The following is a 19,274-nucleotide window of genomic DNA, read 5'->3' on the forward strand; positions in this document are numbered from 1 at the left end:
AAACCTGTGGTTTGCTAAACTACTTTAAAAGGTTGTTGAACCATAGGACAGAACCTCAGTGCGGATCTGCTCATTTTTTTTAGCTTTAATATACTGGCGTTTTAATGTAGTCCGACCAATACGTGAGAATGGTGACTCTTTGTCCAGTTTAGCCGTAAATCACAGAGAAATTATGTAAATTAGACATTTTACGTCACAATTAGTCAAATTTCAAAACTGCTTTAGAAATAGGCATTAGGCAATACATTAAAGATTGACTTTGTTGTATGATTTCACGCTTCATATTTGAGCAACCACTCGAGAGGCCCCTCAAAGTTTTTACAAACAATTAAAAAGTGAATTTTCCACAATGGGTCTTCTTTAAACTTGCAAATCTATCAACACAATTATCTGGATATTGGAGAAAACGAGTCTTGGACTTTGGACCGTACTCCCAAGCTATCTATTTGTTTGCTCTAATCTCATTGCCAAATTTATCTGTTTGCATTGATGAGTTGGCAAAATTGCATTGGCGCAACATTTGCAGTTTCAGCCAATCAGAAACTTTCAGGTCACTCTGACTGTGGAGTTTTGCTGGATTCTAGGGATATAAACGGCCCTCAATTAATAGGCAGAATTTCCCAGTTTTTATTTTACAACATGAGAATGTATTCCAGATGACAGCTGAATAACCGAGTGCAAAGTGATACAATAAACTATTGTATTTTGATAAATAAATCAAAGAGCAGCTTAGTTAAGGTATGACCGGTAACGAATTGCAGTTAATGTCAATGTACTTTCATCTGTTTACAGAATTTGACATTGGACCAAACTTGGGAAAGTAGGATTTATTCAGTATTGTTACAAATTTATAAAACGCTATTGTTGAGTAAGAAAAATAAAAAGGAAATCACACTGTTGGAATCAGAAATACATTCTTTTAGAAAACTATATTGTATTAAACACACCACTGTGCTTGGTGATGATTGTGAAACTTTTTTGTCATCATAGTGCATTATATTTGGAATTGTTCTGATACTTGTGAGCCTATTGTAACACATCAGATCAGAATTTAGGCAATTCGGGGCTGAATAAAGTAACATACCAAATAGATTGGAAAGATAAAGAATGCAGGGCAGTCAATTGGAGGTAGGGAGGAAGGCGATGGAATAATACTTGATGTGGAGGTAGTGCGAGAGAGTGACTTGTACACACAAAAGTATAAAGTAAACCATACGTTTGGTCTTATACATAATTTGTCTTAGCTCAAATAATTGAATCTCGATATTGTCAAACTGTATGTGCATCATTAAGAATTGTTGCTTGATGTGTGATGTAATTTCAAAAAATAAATGTTTGGCTTTTGGTGCTGATGCTTTAAACCAGATACCAACACAAAAGACACAAGAATGAGAGTATCAATGGAAATAGAAAATCTTTTTAAGTATTGTAAAGCAGAATCTCATGTATAGAGCCTGTGATGAGTGGCAAACTCAACTCACTGGGGAGATTAAGAAGTATCGTGCTGAAAAGTACACCAAAAAAGTTGGGGTTTTCTATTGTGAGCATAGTATGAAAATGAGATGTTACAAGAAAAACAAAACAAAAGATAGACCTTACCAGTGGAGTCAATAATTATGGGTTAGACTTCCATATATTGTGGGGGTGTATGGGCTGTGGACTGAGTAAATACAAGAAAACCGTGCTAACAAAGCTGTTGGTTAAGAGGCACCAGATAGGTGAGTGGAAGCAACGATGTGGCTTGGCTCTGTGTGAGATGGAAGGGACATCGGGATTTCATTGGCTGCCACCAGTCACTTGAAAGCAGGTCAAGAATACTTGCCACCCTCTCAGTTCTTGAGCAGCTCAATGCAGCCTTGCAATAGTGTCACATTGTTCTGTGGAAGTTCAAGAAAATAAATGAGAACATTTTTTTTACAGGGTGCGAAAACAATCCTGCGAGTGAGTAACTAGCCACCCAAAACTACAGTCATTCTTGAAATCAAAACATAGAGTATGGTTGCCTTTTACTCGCCTTTAATACTAGATTACTAGCTGCTCATTAGGGATGCAAGTAAGCTGCATTCCTCCCTTTGGGCAAGAGGAGGGTGTTTATTCTGCAGCGATGGCATTGGAAAAGAAAGGGAATCTGAATTTGAAAACAATACATGCAAGCTACAATAGGGATGTTCCTGTAAAAACATCTTTTAACGCGAGACAAATGTGCATTACTGCCTTTGTCTCTCAAAAAGTTAGGCAGTGATTTTCACAGAACTCAGAAATCCACCTGGCTTGTCTCTGGTGTATTTGTCTGTTTCGTTCATGCTAATTTGAGAGTGCCAAAGGAAGATCGACTATCACAAACTCGCATTACTCACCTTGGCATGTTTAATCTCCAGTTCGGCCATCTCAATGAGATTCTTTCTAAATGCCACAACTCGCCTGCCTTTGAAACTGGTGAGCTCTAGGAGAAACACAATGTTCCCTTTGAGATATAACGTGCAGCAAAAATTCATATACACTCACCGGCCACAACATAACACTTGCCTACACAATCTAATGAAGTATTATTTCATGATCCACCCAGTTTTTCAAAGATAATGAATGCAGAGTTGTACCATCTGGGTACACATTTCATAATAGTATGCCTAATATCAATAATGTGTTACTGTTGGCTGTGGATCATACTGAATATTTGAGTTACCTTAATTGGTTTAGAAGTTCAAGGTGGTTTACATACAAAAAGAGGCATTCAGCAAATGCAATTGTTTAAATCCATTCCATATGGATGCACAAACCTTTCTTTCCAGACTCAGAAAGCTTGTCAAATTTCTGTAGACACAGCTGCTGGTGTTCCTCAGCCTGGGGAATGTCCTTGCTTTTCAGTCGAGCCTTATCCAAGGCCTTGTTGGAGTTCTCATAGTCAGCTAATGCGCGAGCTCGTCGGTAGAGAAGATCCTGAAATATGAGAGTGCCAGGGATGAAAAAGAGAAAGAAAATATGACACAATTTGAATCTTGATTGCAACAATTGTTTGATTGGCATTCCTAAACTTTTGTCAGTCTTTCTTTTTCCCACCTGGCTAAGCTTTTTCTTTCAGCCATCAATTTCTAAGTTGATGATTATTTGCTAAAAACAAAATTGATCAATTTCAGTATGAAAAATCTTGTCTTTGTAGTGTATTCATTTATCATTGTATTCTGTTTTTATTAATGTTTAACACAATGATCTATTTTAGAACTCCGGTCCTATTTTTCAATGTAATCCCTCCTTTGTGAGCCAACAATGTGAAGTTAAAGTGGTAAGGAAATTTAAGTAAAGATCTATTGGAGCTGAATCTGTCGTAATTTATATTATTCCACAAAGATTCATACAATTAAATTTTGTCTCTATGACGATTGTGGCCTTACTTAAATACAATGTATAAAATAACTTGACTGTAATGTTTAGCTACTCCAACCACCTCAGTCTGTAGAACAACTGGTGGCACTCACTCACCTTTGCTGCCTGGATATCGCGCATGTAATATCTTAGCAACTCGGTGAGCTTGAGCTCTTGATCAGATGCTACTCTTCCCTCCACTTTCTGCAGGGGAACAAAGGAAAAAGAAAGAAATCAACCATTATTTAAATAATGTTTAAAATTGAACTCACATTCCCAAAGACAACTGTTTCTGTTGACGGATACTCACTCTGAGCTTCTCAAAGAGATCTGAGAGCTTCTCCATATGCCTGAAAAGAAATAAACAAAATAGACATGAAATTTAGATGCATTTATTTGCTCAGCAGAATACAGATAGACATGAAATCATTTACCATGTATTTCGGACTATGAGTCACACTTTTTTATACTTTGGCTTGTCATGCAACTTATACTCAGGTGCTTGCATCATAAAACTCAAAATCCCTCTTCCCTAGTCGTGATGATGGCAGCAAACAAATTAAAGGTAAAGGCCCAATGATTGTCACACACACATCTGGGTGTTCTAGTTATACTTATTCATATAGTCAAAATAAACATTGTTCATTCATTATACAATTAAATGTTGCACTCACTTCCTATTAGTTGTGCTATCTTCTGCTGAAAGAGCATTCAGAGTGGATGAGATCTGAATGTAATCTTCTGCGATATCTGAAAAGACCAAAAAAAGCAAAAATAGACAATGAAGAAAAAAAAATAAAAACTAAAACAAAACAAATATGTAGGGATGTGCAATCAAGTTCATATGAACTACTTTTGTGCGTGCGGGTCATTCTTTCTGCTTTGGCAGTGGAATCTTTAATCTTGCTGTAATAGTCGAGAAGGAACATCTTCTCCTGCTCAAAAAAGTCATCGACTTCCTGTGGCGGGAAAAGAGCAGTTAAGGGACTTTGCCTACAAAGCTTCCATTGATTCAGGACGATCACACGGAAGCAACACCTTTATTCCTGAGATAAGGACTTCATCAGCTGTCTTCACCATGTTCTTAAAGAATCCTCCAAACATCTCCTTGGCATTCTTTCTTCTGACACTGAGCTGAAATTAAAAAATGCAAATTGTTAATGCACTGAACCTTTGGAGTGAACTGACGGGGAAAACAAAAAACTACAAAAGATAACAAAACATATGAATTAAGAACCATGAATAATTTATGTAGAAGGTATTATAACATAAAGACACCACTGACACAAAATGATACTGTTTTGCTGATCACAGCAGGATGGAAGCCACATTTAAAAAAAAAAAATAAATACTTCCCCTCTTTCCAACAGACAACCAAAGAAAGGAAGTCAGCATTATGCAGAACTCACATCCTGGTCATACTCTAGGAAAATCTGAAAGTTTCTGTCTTTGCTTAGACTGGGATGAGAAGAGAGTCTCTGCAGAAAAACCTCATGGACTTGGACAGTTTTCTTGAACACAGCCAGGTACTCACTGAAAATAAACAAGACAAACCTATTGCACCAAGCACCGGTGGCTAAATGTGGATTCCATTCATTTGACACTCACGCTTCCAGCTCTTGCTTCATTTTAGTGTACTCTTCCTTGGTCATAGTGGCTTCACCTTCTCCCAATTTGTGCATCTTCTCTCTTGGGCTTTCAAAGTCAGGCTTTGGGGGTGCTGGTGGGATCTAGAAATGATAAACAAAAGCAGGAAGATTGTATAGAGGAATCAATTTCCCACAAAATTAGTATACAAGCATATATTATTACTATTAGGCCAGCGTAGTCCTCCGTCTCCACCAGCGTGTCATGTAACCAAATGAAATCTTCATGCTGCCGGGGAACCGAGATTTCTGGCTTCTGGAAACTATTAAGTGTAGTCTGGGAAAATAATGAAGTAATTTGTCAGTCTGTCATGGAAATTCTTTCACTATGACAAAAACGTTTCCTGAAATAAGGTTTTACCTTTGTGTGGACCGTAAACTTGACTTTGTCTCTTTCACAGAGTGCATCAGGAATGTCAATAAGCAGAGATGTGTCATTATTGAGGTCAACAGACACAGAGCGCATCTAAGGAGAAAGAACAGACTGCAACTTGAAACACTTCATGGTCTTGTAGTTCACAGACTTTGTCAGTAAAAATCACAATTATTGTCTGCCTTGCAATATAATGTGTAAGCAAGGGTACAATAATAACACATTTTGTTTGGAAGTGGCTTTCAACAAAAGTCAAAATCATCAATAAATCAGAATATTGACACAAAATAAATGAATGGCAGTGACTAGTTTAAAGCCAATGATAAGTCAGATTGGCATTTGAATGAAGTGATGAACATGAGTCAAATACATCACTACTGATTTAAAAAATGACAACCAAGCACACATTCGCAAAAAGGAAAATTGCACGTGCACGTTGCTCAAAGTGATTGAATAAAAGCCACAACATAGACAGACGTCTATGGTTATCAATCAATTGGCCATTGCAAGCTGACTGACTGACTGACTGACTGAAGACTTGGCATCGAGCAGCCTTGATGAATACCCACGAAAGTGATTTATTAAATTCGAATGACGGTCGACTAAGTAGATTAAAACGACGCCTTCATTACATTTGCAAGCTGATAGCCAGAGGCTAACGTTAAATGAAGCCAAAAGGAGTTAGCGATCAAACTAGCTAAACCGCCGAACTTATTTTAGCACCTCGAATGTTTTCGCCGTAACGCTAAAAAAAAAAAGTAGAGGTTAGGCTTGTTTTGCTTTACCTTTTCCTTGTCGCTTTCGTCTAAAGTAGCTGTCATTACTGGACCGAAGTTGGGTGAAGAGCAGAAGTGTGTGGAGGCAGTGAGAAAAGGAAGCGCTGCTGTCTGTGAAGTGGGCAGCTAGCGGTTTGACGAGCTGTCACTTATTTATTTTACTCCGCACTATCAGGATTGACCAAATATTTACCGCAGATTCAACTATATCACAGTCATGTCTGTGTATACAGATGCTAATTAATTTCTTTTTCCATCCATTGGCATAAACATTACTCTTATTTTGCTATCGCAAAGTAGTCGTAGTTGTAACGCGACACCGTCGTTTTCTGCAGTGGATTGTGGGTAATGTAGTTTCCCACTCCGTGAATTGCGCTGTATGATGACACACAGGACTTCAATTCCCAGATATGCAAGTTGTGCCGCCTATAGCGATGGTACTCCGTTACCAGACGGTGGCAGAAAATCGCAAAAACATTGCATGTTATCCGCATAACTAAAGAAGAAGAAACTTGAATTGATACGAGGAAATAAGTAGTAGCGCCACGGAAGATGTCGGGGCAAGTTCTTATACTTGATCGCAAATATTTGTTCTGTATTTCAATTATGTGTGCGAAATAAGCAACAAACAAGCTGTTTTATAATACTGTTGCAAAGTAAATATGTTGATTTTAAAAAGTCTGCCTTTCGCCCGAGGTATTTCCGTTGGGATGCTTCAAAACACCTCCCTCCCTTTCGGCTTTTTCATCGCCTGTCACCGTTCAAACACCCGCAAAGGTGCGAGTCCGTATAACTCAGTGGACAGTGAGCGCTACTCGTCTCTTGTAAAGTCTGTCATGTCTTCGAGGGTCAGTTCTCAAACGGCCGACACCATTCAAGCTGAGGATGAGCACATGTTTGGACCAGTTGTCAAAGCTCATACTCAGTCAAAACAAGAGACGATGTCCCCCAAAGTCATGCATCCCTTTTTACATCGCGAGGAAACAGAGGAGCCTGAGTCAGAACCTCCAGTCCGGATTGTATTCAACCGGGAGCAAAATCGGTCGTCTATACCGAGTGTGACCAGAATTCTTCAGGCAACACTTTCACCACAGCAGCTCTTCTATCTGGAGAGATGGAAGAGGAAGATGATTGCAGAACTGGGGGAGGAAGGCTTCAAAGAATACACAATGAGTAGGTTTTGCAGCATGCCACATGTTATTAAGTAATCTCCATTTAAATGACAATTGATCTTTATCAGATTTGTTTAGACAAGGGAAACTTTTCCATTCAGCCTTGGAGGAAGTTCTCATGTCAGGCATAACAAGACAAGACGAAGAACACGAACCGCATCCACCTGAAGTGATCGGATGCATGAAGAGCATCGCTTACATTCTGGAAGATGTCAGCGCTGTAAAAGCAATAGAGAGCAGTGTGCAGCATGACACTCTCAATTACTTGGGCATCGTGGACTGTGTGGCCCGCTACAGGCAAGTATAATTCTCAACATAAATGCGTACATGCTAATTAATTTGTTGGAAACTTTATTTTCAGAATCAACATTTTACTCGCACAAATGTTGGCCTGTAATTTTCATGCAAAAATGTCCAACTTGTGCTAGTATTTACAAAAAAAAAGCAATAAAGTGCATTTTTCTTTCCTGTTTTTCATTTGATTGTCCAGAGGTGTTCTGTGTGCTATTGACTGGAAGACTTCAGAAAAACCTAAACCATTCCTGAGCAACACGTATGACAACCCTATTCAGGTAGCGGCCTACGCTGGAGCTTTGAACAGTGATGGCAGATACAAATACCAGGTACTCTATTTAGTTATGCATGATCGTGTTTAGTGACATGAAGACCACTGCTCATGACCAACTCCTTGTTTTTGCAGGTGGAGAACGGCCTTATTGTTGTAGCTTACAAGGATGGCTCACCTGGCCATGCTCACCAACTAAACCAAGAGCTGATGTTGGAGTATTGGGAAAAGTGGCTGATTCGCTTAGAAAAATTCAGAGAACATAGGTGAAAGAAAGTTGTCACTCATCAAATTTTTTTTCCAACACATTTGTCTTTGTCTTCAAACGAGTTATTACTATGTACTTGTTCATTCTGCTTGTTCAAAAGTTGTGAAAAGGCACAGAAATGGTTGGAAACTGCTAACTGTTACGGGCTTTAGTAACATGTCATTGATACAAGATGATTTACCATTATATTCATATTTGTTGTTTTGATTTCAGATCCAGTGAAAGGTGATATATTTTTGTTTGTCGTTAGAATATCTGGAGAAAACCCACGGAAGGACAAGGAGAATTCCGCACCAGATTTCAAGAACAGTAATGTTGGAATAGTCTCGTGAAAATTGCTGCGCATACAAATGGGACCTTAAAATATACTTGACACAGAACAGCTGGGAAGAACATCACTGTCTTCTCAATAAATGCAAATCAGGATAGGAAATAATGTTGTCATTCACATTCAGTGAGCCACAAGAGGCTGGTTAAACATTTTATATACAGTTTTTGTATACAGATAGTTAAGGTATTTTAACATTGGTCAAGAACAGTTATAAACTCTGCATACATACAGGCAATAGGATACAATATTTCTTGATATGAAGAGCTGAAATACTTTGATTTTTTTTTTACATTGTCTGTGGTTAAACAGTAAAAGTATAACTTGTAACTTAAGCAGTCAGGTAAGCAGGTCATGTAAGGTCATTGTTTCTTTTCAAATCAAATAGCCAAGCAGGTGAGTTAGCCCATCTCACGAAGCAGCTTATCAGAAATAAATCATATAAATGCCACAGGTTCATTGCGTACAAGCAAGTGAAATCACAAGTTTTGTTTATCTGATCATATGAAAGTTGCTTGTTAAAATCATGCGTCAAACTTAGCCCATATGTCTCTGTAAGAGGGATCCTCGATGAAACCCAGGCTTTTAACTAGCTTAAATGGGACTGTGTTGGTTTCCTCTACATAGCAGAACACTGGGTGGCCCTCAGCAAGGAGTCTCTGGGCCATAGTGTAGAGCAGGACAGAGGCGTAGCCTTTTCGTCTGTGCTCAGGTGCAGTATACAACATGCCCATCGCCATGTATTCGTGCAAAAGCAGCCACGATACAGGCTGACCCTGGTCATCAGTGATGCAATAAGAAGGGAAGTTGCTGATTTGTCTTACAATTTTCTTGTAGCCTATTTCACCCCCGCCAAACTTCCAGGTTTGATTCACCAGATGAGCATGAGAAAGATCGAGGGATGAAATCCTTGATTTAATATCACTGTTAAAAAAAAAAAAGGAAAGCATTAAAAAGTGACTGTAAAACAAATGCATCAATGCAGGGCTTTAAGTCAAAATAGTTTAGAGCCTTTTTATACGTTATTTTGTTTCATACCAGATTCATATGAAGAAGTATTATTCCCATACTGCAAAAAGAATATTAAATTACAAGAAAAAGTTTTAACCTGTCAAAAGCTGGTGTGACCAGATGGCTACTATCCGGTAAATAAAAAAGATGTGCACAAGCCAGAAGTTCGTAGTTGACTCGTCTCTGTGTGAAAACCTCTTTGACCATGGAGGTGTGAGAACTTTCAAAGCCTGCAATGAATATGCACAGAATAATTTTCATCCAATGGCAAAAGACCCTATGTGTGTGTAATGACTGCACACTGCACAAAAACACAACTTCTTGGGGCTAAAACAGAACTTGTATTTTGTTGGGGCTAAAACAGTTAACATTTAAATTGAAACAACCTTTAAACATATTAGCTCAACAAAGCAATCCATTTATTTACTCCAAAAGAAATTATCGAGTTGTCTTTACGCATATCTTTCAGTTTGAGGACAATGCAAGAGAATTAGTTCCGTAAACACTTCTTAAAATATTTTAATTTTTTTTCTAAGTTTCTTGTCTTGAATGTTTGAGTTCAAGCAACTTTTAGCGGACTAGTAAACTCAATACCACTTTTAAAAATAGAAATGTGGTGTGTCAGTTTCAATGAGGCAAAATATGCAAATTCTATTAAATTACCTCCAATAATAACATAATTGCTCCAGTCGATTAAATCCTCTTCTAATAACATTTTCCTCAACACCTTCTCATCTGAGGTGTAGAACATTAACTTTTTTCCCCAGTCTGAGGCTTGTTTGTTCTGTGAAACAAAAACAAAATGTTAAGGTGTAGGCAAAGAAAACTACCAAATCTCTAAATCGGTTTACAAACTCACTTGCGGGTCAGGACGACAAAGAATGACCTTAAAATCGGGCCAAGTATCAACAATGAACTGTATGCAAGTTGGGTTTCTGTTACAAGCATGTAAGAGTCCATAGACCTACAAAGACAGTAAAGGCTCAGCACAAGTTTACACAAACAAAATATTTGAGTTACTTCAACTCAAGATTTAAGATTTTATGAGAAGGTTAAAAAGGTTGCAGGTCTACCTGATAACTCTTGGGTAAGTGTTTCAGCAGAACAGTCTCAGCAGTCATTTGCTCATCTTTTTGGAGGACCTTCATATTTGCTTGCTTGACTCCAATGTGTTTTTTTAAAGCAAGCTTCACTGCGCTTTCCTCCTTAAAAGGAGTTCAAAAGTCGAAAGGTTATTAATCATTAACAATACATCATTGCTACTCATTTTCATACTGTGCCATCTAGAAGTTGTACATATCTAACAAATAAAATATGATCTTTCAATTTTTAACTTTCCAAGAGAGACGTGGCAAGCGACACGTGGTAATGTTTTTTTTTTTTTTTTATTGAGCTGGATGACTATGCGGGTGATTACCCAACTCCTGTGAAAATCACAAACATGCACTTTTAAGCATGCTGATAGGAGAAGGTAAAACAAAATAGCTAAAAAGAAAAACAAAACAATCCTGCAAAAAAATCTTAATCTGAGCACACTACATATCTCGAGGTATTTCAAATTTGAGGAACCCAACAAGTAACAAAGAACCAAGTGTGCTTTATGTTCTATGTAGTGTACTTGAGTTGACCAACACACCACACACATTATTGCCAGTGATAATCGGGATCTACAGGTTTTAAAATATTAGTGTCACATAGGCTATACCACTGGAGTTCTCACAAGATGCTGTTCTAACGATGCAGGATTTGCTCTGAATAGATTCTAACTTACCAAATAAACTTGACTACTAATGCTGAAGAAGTATCTGCAGAAAGAAGTAACAATGTAAATACAAACAGTTTAGTTTTTCTAGTCGTTTTGCTATATTGCATACGGTTATTCGAGAACGTTAATGCAAAACGAAAAGGAAGAATCTCTCAAATAACAGTCCTTAATAAATTAATGATGTGACGTCTGGGTTGTCTATTGTTTTATCGGCGCCACTCTGTCGTGCAACGTTGCAGGAAAAATAGTTTTTAGTATCTTCAACTCACCCTCTTATGAAATCATGAAAGTCTTCTTTGCTTACGAAGGAGGGGGCAGGAAATAATCTCCAGTAGGAGGCTTGAAGCAATGCAATACCGTTTTCAAAATAAAAGCTCTCCCGTGTGGCAATTCTATCAAAGTCAAAAAAGTCAAAGTCTGCTTTATGGTAGTAAATCCAGCCCACAAGTTGTTTTTTTTTTTTTGGGGGGGGGGGGGGGGGGGGGAGATTTGTAGCTGTTTCAACATTCTTTACACACAAAATTTAAATTGGACCCAAAAAACGTTTTTTTTCCAAATGTCATGACTGAGTACCAGAACAAGAGTGGGGAATTTGGGGGTGAGCAAATGGCTGTGTTCCTCCACGCAAAATTCCGATCATAGGTGAATCCTTGAATGCCAAAATGCAAATATGCGTGAGTCCAATGTAGCTCATCTCTGTTGACTGTGTTGCAGGTGCATAGGTCGCTTACTTATGTTGGCTTTATTGACCGGCATTGTGCTTGCTCATGTCAAGTGGGCTTCACTTTTTGCTTTTGAGAAAATGTGTCAATGCCGTCCACTCATCAATCCGGCCAACAAACATGAGACACAGCACGTGTTTCCATCAATCATCAGCTGATGGACCGTCATCGGTAACGGATTGATGGACCTTAAGTTAGTACTGACGAAACTCCCTCCCCTGAAAATGAGTGCACACCAATGAAAGTGAAAATTGTGCACGTGTTTTCTGACAAATAAACACATAACCAACTTTTTAAAGTGGGGTGTATTTTCCAACAGGAGGTCCTCGGTTTGTTACGAGATTAACATATGACAGGTTATTAACAGCGTGTGAGCAATTTGTTTGTGTGGCGATGAGGCAATATGTCAATGTTTGGCACAAAAGTTGGTTTTTCATTGGATTGTTGAGAGGTGTTTTGTGTCAATGACAGGAACACTTTGGAAAAACCTAACCCATTCCTCAGCAGTATGGGTGACGACACTATTCAGGTCGCTTCATGAAAAACCGTCAATGATACAAATCGACGCTTCAAATAGACTAAACACAAAGTATCTGGGAATAAACAATTTATTCTGTTGTTGTTGTTCTTCTCATCCAACCACAATCAGAACCACTCTATCAGTAGTTATTTGCATGCTTTGTGTACAATTGACTTAGTAGAAATGAATAATTTTCTGCTGATAGAGAACATTGAGGTGTTAATAATATGTATGCATGTATGTTTGCATGTATGTTAGTAATATGCTTACAATGATGTTTCCCATGTGTTTAATTTTCTAGCAAATTGCTCCCTCGATCAGCCGGATGTCGGGCAGCCATGGGCGGCTCCACACGGTGAAAGTGCACTGGTAAGGCTGAGGAAACAGTTCAGAATACTTATTAAACGGTTACTGTATGTGACAAACTGCAACAGATGGAAAATGAAAGACAATGTATCATATGTGTGATTATGACATGGCACCCAACTGATTTTTTTTGTGTGTGTGGTGGGGGCACCCACACTTACATACGTTTTCATTGTAGTCAATGACTTGGTTGACTTTTAATTTTTGGCCCTGACAATTTTTCTAGCAGACGGGGAGGAAAGATTACTCTGACAGGCCTTTCCCAAATTTGACAACAAACTTGGTCCAGTAATCAGTATGTGTCCACTGCTTTACACATTCACAACAAAAAATACCACTTCCTTGAAATCCAGACCATCAAAATCATCCTAGTATAAACGGAAAAATACTATACGTGGTTTGTCATATAAGCACGCATTTATGCTGTGACTTATATTTGTATTTACAAGGTCACTTACATGCAACCAGAACGCCTTAAAGTACAACATTTAGGCAACCCTGACCAGTGACCGCTAGGATGTGCTGAAATCAAAATCGATGACTACTAATCCTACCTGGGCGTCGGCTGGCACGGCGCACTCATCAGAAGCGTCCTTCCTGCAGTTAGTCTTCACCATTTTAACAGTGAATACGTACTTGACGCCAGAGACAATCTTAAACACACACACCAAGTAGTTTGCGTTATACAAACATTACATATGAACCAATTTGCTGCAATAACGTCGTCACTAACCTGTTTTTTAGACTCGATCACTTCTTTGCCGACTCTGCGGTACATGTCGTTCGTGGCCGCATTATGTTGAGCAATGGCGAAGTTGAGAGCATTCCTCGCGCCTTCCTCGTTGGGGTCTGCATTGCTGAATCCTCCGATTAACGCGCCGAAGCCTACGGCGCAAACTACGCCGAGAAAAACGAAGGCTACCCTCGAAATCATTACTCCGTTTCTTTAGTCAAGACCACCTTGCTGTTATATAAACAAAACAACTACGTCACGTTCAAGTCGAGCGATGTGATTGGGTCATTTTTGGACCAATCAAAATCGTCTGTTGAAGTTGCTCTGTCGCTCCTTCCACTGGCGACGGATTTGTCCCGGAATAACCCCGTCCAACATTCGTATTCTGTACATTTTCAACGCTTCGTATTTAGCTAAACGGTACTCTATAACAATATTTAGTTTTATTTGACAACATCTAAGTGATTTTCCTCATTTGTTTAGTGCACAATTGTGAAATACGTGGACGTTCACCTGAGGAACACAATGCAAAGAGTACATTTTTTGAAGTAAGTATATACAGTCAGCATCCATGTTTCATTTGATTCACTGAGGAATAAACTAATATGTGTTCAATGGTGCAGAGACTGCTTCCTGAACTTGGATACTTTCCACAAGCAGATCGTGATCGGCACAGCGGTAGCAGCAGGCGTCGCATTGCTGTACGTTGAGCACAGAAGATGTTACAAAGTTCAAACTATTCCCCAAGGTGATGGGTGGTGGGGAGCAGGCGAGAAATCACAATCAGAAGATGACAAGATCTACTCTTTTGAGGTGCAAACCTCAGATGATGAAATCAAGGTGAATTGGATGGTCAATTTAATGGAATTGAAAATATCCCTTTTTGAGAAATATATCAAAACTTGGCCTTTATTGTGGAGATATGTGCAATCATGTACCAAATGCCAATTCCTCAGGTCCTTCAAGAGCGCCTTGACAATACCCGCTACAGTGACCCTCTGGAAGATAGCACATTTGAGTATGGATTCAATTCCACTTATCTCAAGCAAGTGGTTTCCTATTGGAGACACCAGTTTGACTGGGAAAAAAAAGTGGCAATGCTGAACAAGTATCCACACTTCAAAACAAAAATTGAAGGTATTCATTTGATCTACCAGTACCTCAAAGGATGGATTAAAAGAGCCCAAATAGACACCCCCGAAAATTATAACGAAAAGTTGTAAAGTTAATATTACAAAGTTTTAGATGTGGTAATGTTGAAATTCCCAACAAAAGGTCTTTGCAACTGTAACTGAAATTGTTTTCATAATTATTTCTTCCCAATGATTTTGTAGGATATATTTTTTTGCTAAATATCCTTATCAAAATATAACTGAAGATCCAACATTTTCAGCATGGCACTAAAAATGTGCATATTTTAACTCCATTGCAACTCCAAACTTTTGTCCTTTTCAACAGGATTAGATGTGCATTTTATCCATGTTCGGCCAACTCCACAAAAGAATCAAAAAGTGGTCCCACTTATGCTTGTTCATGGCTGGCCAGGCTCCTTCTTTGAATTCTACAAGATCTTGCCACTTCTCACTGAGAGCCACAATGATCTCGCCTTCGAGGTCATATGCCCGTCTATACCTGGATATGGTTTCTCGGAGGCCCCTCATAAACAAGGTATATTTCTCCGTGGTAGAAAGATGATTCAGGGCATGTTGTGGGTATTTACCTTCATACTTTCCTGACCTTCTTTGTAGGTTTCAACACTTTTGCTGCTGCCAGAATTTTCCTGAAATTGATGGAGCGTTTAGGGTTCTTGCAGTTCTACCTGCAGGGAGGAGACTGGGGCTCTTTGATCACCACCAATATGGCACAGATGAAGCCTCAGTAAGACAGTCTGAAAAACAAGATTCAGCAATTGATAATATGGTGCTCACCATACTGAAATTGTCTCCTCACACTTGGTTACTCCCACGCTAACAATACAGAGCCTTAGTGTGTGTCAGTGCATTGTGCAATAATTGTGCCATTGCTGCAAATTCCACAATAGGGTTAAGCACTTGCTGTGTCAGCTTGTTGACAGTCATCTGAATGACATTTAGCCACATTCAGTGATAAATGCTTCAGAATGTTTTTACTCTGCACACAAGTTGAGCATATATGCAAAATTACCGTGTAAGTTTCAATACGACTAGAGTCTTGGGTAAAAATCATGTTTACATTTTTTGTCACACCAAAAGCTGATCCAAACAAACTTTTTTTAAAATCTCATACAGGTGTGTGAAAGGTCTCCACTTAAACAGTTTTATGTCAAGAAAAGGGTTTAAAGTGATGTTGTCCCTCTTGATTGGCCCTTATCTGCCCCGCTTGGTGAGCCTGAGTCGGGAAGATGTCCGCCGCTTGTTCCCATTTTTTAAAAAGCAAGTGTGGACCATCTTGAGGGAATCAGGCTACTTACACATTCAGGCTACCAAACCAGACACTTTAGGTAGGTTGGAACATCATTTTGCAACTTTTGAGACATTTACCTTTTGGTGTTCCAAAGTATTTCAGTCTCAAAACATGTCACAGAGGAATGCCTGCACTGGTTCAACAGGCTGTGCGATGAATGACTCCCCGGTAGGCTTGGCTGCTTACATTCTGGAGAAGTTCTCCACCTGGACTGACATGGAGAACATACACCTGGAGGATGGTGGGCTGGAAAGGTCTGAGAGTACTTTTTTCTTCTCCATCTATCAGCATTATTTCTGGGGTTGCTCATAACTGTTGTTGATTTGCGCAGGAAATTTAGCCTGGATGACCTCTTGACAAATGTCATGATCTACTGGACCACAGGCTCCATCGTCTCCTCCATGCGTTTCTACAAAGAGAACCTTAAGGAGAATATTGGAAACAGGATTGACTCAAGGTATGTCGATTAATATCTCTATTTGAGGCCCTGTGTTTTTGGAGTCCCGTGACAACAATAATCTTTTGTTGTAGGACAAGAATATTTGTACCGACAGGATTGGCTGCCTTCCCTGGAGAGCTGATGCACTGTCCTAAATCGTGGGCCCAAAATAGGTTTCAAAACATTGTCTCATACACAATGATGCCTCGAGGTGGTCACTTTGCTGCCTTTGAGGAGCCTCATCTGTTGGCCGATGATCTAATCCAGTTTGTTAGAAGGGTGGAGCTTTGAATACACACGTGTAGTCCGAATACCCCATACTATGCACAATATATCTCTTGAGTCTATAATCATCCTTAATTCTCACATATTCATAAAAAGTAGATAAATAGTATATTGTAAAAACAAACATTTGATTACATTTATCACTACAAGATTTACTGGGGATTATGACTTCACAAGTTCTTCGTTAAAATGTTACAAAAAGGTTGCAACTTAATTCTCACATATTCATAAAAAGTAGATAAATAGTACATTGTAAAAACAAACATTTGACTTGATAGATCAATGCAAGTTTTAAGTTCTTCGTTAAAATGTTGCAAGAAGGTTGCAACTGAAGTATTTAATTGTCCTTGTATTGTATGTATTGATTTTGTATTCAAATCCCATTTTTTCTCACTCCTTCCTTGGGGCATAGCAAATATTGGGGAAAAATGCTTTGTTTGATCGTAAACCATACACGAGTATAAAAACAAGTAATTTAAATCGCGCATAGTATTTTACCTGGAAAAATTAAGAACAAAAAACAAAATCATACATACCGCTTGTGTAAATCATATTAATTTTAATAACAATTAATATTGCAATGTTTCATTAAAAATATACAAGTAAAAATTAAAAATATTACACTCAATCGCGAAAGCCTTTGATGGTCGTAGGTGCTTGAAACCACACATATTCCTTCCAGTCCACTACGTCTGTGCTTTTGTTGCTAAAACTGCACAGATCAGTACAAAGAGCAATCGTTTGTTTGTTGACTGAAGTTGGCACTTTAAACTGGAGTTTAGGGTGGAACCAACCAACCCCACAGTCTCTGTGGGCCAGTGCCAAGACCGTGGTGGGCATTAAACGGCCTGGTCTACTATCAGACAAAAGGTCAGCTACAAAAAGTGTGCGGAAGAGTTGTCGTAAACATGATGACATGCGTAGACATCGTTCGCCACTTTCCAATACCAGCGCCTCCAGGTTGATCTCGTAGATCTCTTTGGGGAGGATGAGCGAACCACCCATGAGCAGCAGAACCCGGGGTACCTTGCTAACAGTGAACATCACCTCCAGCTGATGCAGCACCTCCTCCAGGTCCTGAAGCGTCTTCTGACATTTACGTCCATTTACGTCTGCCATATTCACTTTCCTTCCACAAACGTCTTTATTCTACAGACGCAAACAACCAACCAGAAAAAATGTATTGAGACTCAAGCAGAATAAAAATATACTGGACATCTGATGTTTGTGCAATGGGACTGAACATTTACCACTTTTGAGTCTTGCCATTTCTTCTGGGAGTGCACGAGTTGGTCATAGGTCATGGGCAGCTGTTGCCTCTGATACAAAATGCACTTGAGGATTTCGCTGACAAAACGGCAGCAGCCTTCTTGAGTCACAGTTCCCGGGAAGACGACATTGACAACTCCCTCCTCCTTTGCTCTTCTCGCCATCTCTGCGTCACTCTCGGCTGCGTTAAATTGATGTTTCTCGGTTGTCACGCTGCAGACTCCTACTTTTGTGTTTTCTGGCAATGCAAGCAGAAAATGAATAAGCAATTAACTAAGTGTGTCAATCTGAGCTTGCTGCACGGTGAATGAAACTTGCTTGTTTGGAAGATATAAACAAACTCATCTTTGAACAGTGGTTAGAAATATAGGACATAACCAACAGTAGTACTTTAGTAGATGTTATAATTGACCGATTTATCAATCTTGCTCTGTAGCTCACGACATTAGAAAAGTTCTGGGAGGTTTTGATCAGAAAACGTCTGCGACAGGACAAATGAATGATTCAAATAATTAATCAAATCAGATCTGGACTTACCAAGCGAGTTGCTTGAAGACACAGTGATGTTGTCGTTCTGTTGGGCGCTGTTGACTTGATCCTGGCTTTCGTCTTCAGAACATTTAAATTCTTTTTCACCCACTTCTGGTTTGCCATCAGCCGCGCCGACATTTTCACCTGTATTTGAATCGTCGGGAACATTCAGTAACCTTGGTGCGATCATCATTTCAGCGTCTGCTAGTTTTTTTGAAGACGGGATTGGCTGCTTCATTATTGCCTTCGACGCTTGCGATTGTTTTCTGTTTTGCTTTTAGTTTGATCGGGTTTGGGTAAACGCAAATTTAAAAGTTGCCGCCGAGTGTGTGACTTCCACTACCCCACGGCATTATGGGGAAATTATTGCCTACGTTGCATTCAAACGCTCACGGAAACGTCGGAATTCTGAAAATCGATTTGTGAAGTCTGTAATCATCAAATGTTGTCACCATCGGGTCCGCATTTTCCTGTTGTCACACCCCGGTTTTATAGAATTGAAGAGCAATAACAATAATAAAATGTGTTTTAAAAATAGCCTGTGGAAACGTGTAGCATATGAAAATTTAAAACACAACTACAAATCTCTACATGTTCAAAGTATCCTTTTGAGTACGTTACCTATTAAGAAACTAAGGATGTCCGTGACAACTACCTGTAGAAAATAATTAGTAATTTAAAGATATCAAAACTGCGTTATGGA

At 39.0% G+C, this 19,274-nt stretch overlaps 6 protein-coding genes across 7 annotated transcripts; 2 read left to right on the forward strand and 4 right to left on the reverse strand.

Moving 5' to 3' along the window:
* Positions 1 to 812: 812 nt before the first annotated feature.
* On the reverse strand, positions 813 to 6,491 carry snx5 (sorting nexin 5). The gene is made up of 13 exons (XM_037271768.1): positions 6,165 to 6,491; positions 5,368 to 5,472; positions 5,173 to 5,283; positions 4,969 to 5,090; positions 4,770 to 4,893; positions 4,399 to 4,494; positions 4,214 to 4,319; positions 4,035 to 4,110; positions 3,671 to 3,710; positions 3,478 to 3,564; positions 2,778 to 2,937; positions 2,358 to 2,443; positions 813 to 1,877 (listed from the first exon to the last, which is right to left on the reverse strand). Exons 1-13 carry the CDS (start codon positions 6,198 to 6,200, stop codon positions 1,830 to 1,832), a joined length of 1,197 nt encoding a protein of 398 aa, XP_037127663.1. The 5' UTR covers positions 6,201 to 6,491; the 3' UTR covers positions 813 to 1,829.
* Positions 6,492 to 6,646: 155 nt separating this feature from the next.
* Positions 6,647 to 8,638, forward strand: mgme1 (mitochondrial genome maintenance exonuclease 1). Its single transcript, XM_037271798.1, has 5 exons — positions 6,647 to 7,328; positions 7,396 to 7,624; positions 7,818 to 7,950; positions 8,028 to 8,158; positions 8,374 to 8,638. Exons 1-5 carry the CDS (start codon positions 6,818 to 6,820, stop codon positions 8,387 to 8,389), a joined length of 1,020 nt encoding a protein of 339 aa, XP_037127693.1. The 5' UTR covers positions 6,647 to 6,817; the 3' UTR covers positions 8,390 to 8,638.
* LOC119134757 (glycine N-acyltransferase-like protein 3) lies at positions 8,294 to 11,625 on the reverse strand. The gene is made up of 7 exons (XM_037271809.1): positions 11,534 to 11,625; positions 11,271 to 11,304; positions 10,573 to 10,704; positions 10,359 to 10,463; positions 10,163 to 10,283; positions 9,597 to 9,729; positions 8,294 to 9,412 (listed from the first exon to the last, which is right to left on the reverse strand). Exons 3-7 carry the CDS (start codon positions 10,645 to 10,647, stop codon positions 9,013 to 9,015), a joined length of 834 nt encoding a protein of 277 aa, XP_037127704.1. The 5' UTR covers positions 10,648 to 10,704; positions 11,271 to 11,304; positions 11,534 to 11,625; the 3' UTR covers positions 8,294 to 9,012.
* A 951-nt stretch (positions 11,626 to 12,576) lies between these two features.
* Positions 12,577 to 13,902, reverse strand: cst3 (cystatin C (amyloid angiopathy and cerebral hemorrhage)). Its single transcript, XM_037271473.1, has 3 exons — positions 13,606 to 13,902; positions 13,427 to 13,525; positions 12,577 to 12,881 (listed from the first exon to the last, which is right to left on the reverse strand). Exons 1-3 carry the CDS (start codon positions 13,804 to 13,806, stop codon positions 12,804 to 12,806), a joined length of 378 nt encoding a protein of 125 aa, XP_037127368.1. The 5' UTR covers positions 13,807 to 13,902; the 3' UTR covers positions 12,577 to 12,803.
* An 11-nt stretch (positions 13,903 to 13,913) lies between these two features.
* On the forward strand, positions 13,914 to 17,251 carry ephx5 (epoxide hydrolase 5). Of its 2 annotated transcripts, XM_037271471.1 has the most exons (10): positions 13,930 to 14,025; positions 14,089 to 14,153; positions 14,229 to 14,445; positions 14,562 to 14,742; positions 15,064 to 15,273; positions 15,354 to 15,483; positions 15,873 to 16,084; positions 16,193 to 16,301; positions 16,379 to 16,504; positions 16,579 to 17,251. In XM_037271471.1, the coding sequence occupies exons 2-10, from the start codon at positions 14,131 to 14,133 to the stop codon at positions 16,775 to 16,777; spliced, it is 1,407 nt and encodes a 468-aa protein (XP_037127366.1). In that variant the 5' UTR covers positions 13,930 to 14,025; positions 14,089 to 14,130; the 3' UTR covers positions 16,778 to 17,251. The 2 variants fall into 2 exon arrangements, with proteins under 2 accessions (XP_037127364.1, XP_037127366.1); XM_037271469.1 differs by having other exon boundaries at positions 13,914 to 14,153.
* Positions 17,252 to 17,322: 71 nt separating this feature from the next.
* On the reverse strand, positions 17,323 to 18,981 carry LOC119134636 (MAD2L1 binding protein). The gene is made up of 3 exons (XM_037271472.1): positions 18,578 to 18,981; positions 18,022 to 18,278; positions 17,323 to 17,920 (listed from the first exon to the last, which is right to left on the reverse strand). Exons 1-3 carry the CDS (start codon positions 18,807 to 18,809, stop codon positions 17,396 to 17,398), a joined length of 1,014 nt encoding a protein of 337 aa, XP_037127367.1. The 5' UTR covers positions 18,810 to 18,981; the 3' UTR covers positions 17,323 to 17,395.
* Between the last annotated feature and the right edge of the window lie 293 nt (positions 18,982 to 19,274).

This window comes from Syngnathus acus, chromosome 15, assembly GCF_901709675.1.
Source record: "Syngnathus acus chromosome 15, fSynAcu1.2, whole genome shotgun sequence".
Taxonomy (NCBI): Eukaryota; Metazoa; Chordata; class Actinopteri; order Syngnathiformes; family Syngnathidae; genus Syngnathus; species Syngnathus acus.

What these genes read in the sequence shown, in the direction of transcription:
- LOC119134636 (XM_037271472.1), bottom strand. Translation starts at nt 18,809, where the DNA reads ATGAAGCAGCCAATCCCGTCTTCAAAAAAACTAGCAGACGCTGAAATG. An exon ending in GTCTTCAAGCAACTCGCTTG is followed by an intron (nt 18,279 to 18,577) that starts GTAAGTCCAGAT and finishes TTGCATTGCCAG; the next exon opens with AAAACACAAAAGTAGGAGTC. An exon ending in AATGGCAAGACTCAAAAGTG is followed by an intron (nt 17,921 to 18,021) that starts GTAAATGTTCAG and finishes TTGCGTCTGTAG; the next exon opens with AATAAAGACGTTTGTGGAAG.
- snx5 (XM_037271768.1), bottom strand. Translation starts at nt 6,200, where the DNA reads ATGACAGCTACTTTAGACGAAAGCGACAAGGAAAAG. An exon ending in AGGACTACGCTGGCCTAATA is followed by an intron (nt 5,091 to 5,172) that starts GTAATAATATAT and finishes TATCATTTCTAG; the next exon opens with ATCCCACCAGCACCCCCAAA. An exon ending in GCGATATCCAGGCAGCAAAG is followed by an intron (nt 2,938 to 3,477) that starts GTGAGTGAGTGC and finishes CTCATATTTCAG; the next exon opens with GATCTTCTCTACCGACGAGC.
- mgme1 (XM_037271798.1), top strand. Translation starts at nt 6,818, where the DNA reads ATGTTGATTTTAAAAAGTCTGCCTTTCGCCCGAGGTATTTCCGTTGGG. An exon ending in CTTCAAAGAATACACAATGA is followed by an intron (nt 7,329 to 7,395) that starts GTAGGTTTTGCA and finishes GATCTTTATCAG; the next exon opens with ATTTGTTTAGACAAGGGAAA. An exon ending in GACTGTGTGGCCCGCTACAG is followed by an intron (nt 7,625 to 7,817) that starts GCAAGTATAATT and finishes TTGATTGTCCAG; the next exon opens with AGGTGTTCTGTGTGCTATTG.
- cst3 (XM_037271473.1), bottom strand. Translation starts at nt 13,806, where the DNA reads ATGATTTCGAGGGTAGCCTTCGTTTTTCTCGGCGTAGTTTGCGCCGTA. An exon ending in TGATCGAGTCTAAAAAACAG is followed by an intron (nt 13,526 to 13,605) that starts GTTAGTGACGAC and finishes TGTGTGTTTAAG; the next exon opens with ATTGTCTCTGGCGTCAAGTA. An exon ending in CCGTGCCAGCCGACGCCCAG is followed by an intron (nt 12,882 to 13,426) that starts GTAGGATTAGTA and finishes CTGTTTCCTCAG; the next exon opens with CCTTACCAGTGCACTTTCAC.
- LOC119134757 (XM_037271809.1), bottom strand. Translation starts at nt 10,647, where the DNA reads ATGAAGGTCCTCCAAAAAGATGAGCAAATGACTGCTGAGACTGTTCTG. An exon ending in ACTTACCCAAGAGTTATCAG is followed by an intron (nt 10,464 to 10,572) that starts GTAGACCTGCAA and finishes CTGTCTTTGTAG; the next exon opens with GTCTATGGACTCTTACATGC. An exon ending in GTCACACCAGCTTTTGACAG is followed by an intron (nt 9,413 to 9,596) that starts GTTAAAACTTTT and finishes TTTTTTTAACAG; the next exon opens with TGATATTAAATCAAGGATTT.
- ephx5 (XM_037271469.1), top strand. Translation starts at nt 14,131, where the DNA reads ATGCAAAGAGTACATTTTTTGAA. An exon ending in ATGGCACAGATGAAGCCTCA is followed by an intron (nt 15,484 to 15,872) that starts GTAAGACAGTCT and finishes AATCTCATACAG; the next exon opens with GTGTGTGAAAGGTCTCCACT. An exon ending in GAGGATGGTGGGCTGGAAAG is followed by an intron (nt 16,302 to 16,378) that starts GTCTGAGAGTAC and finishes TGATTTGCGCAG; the next exon opens with GAAATTTAGCCTGGATGACC.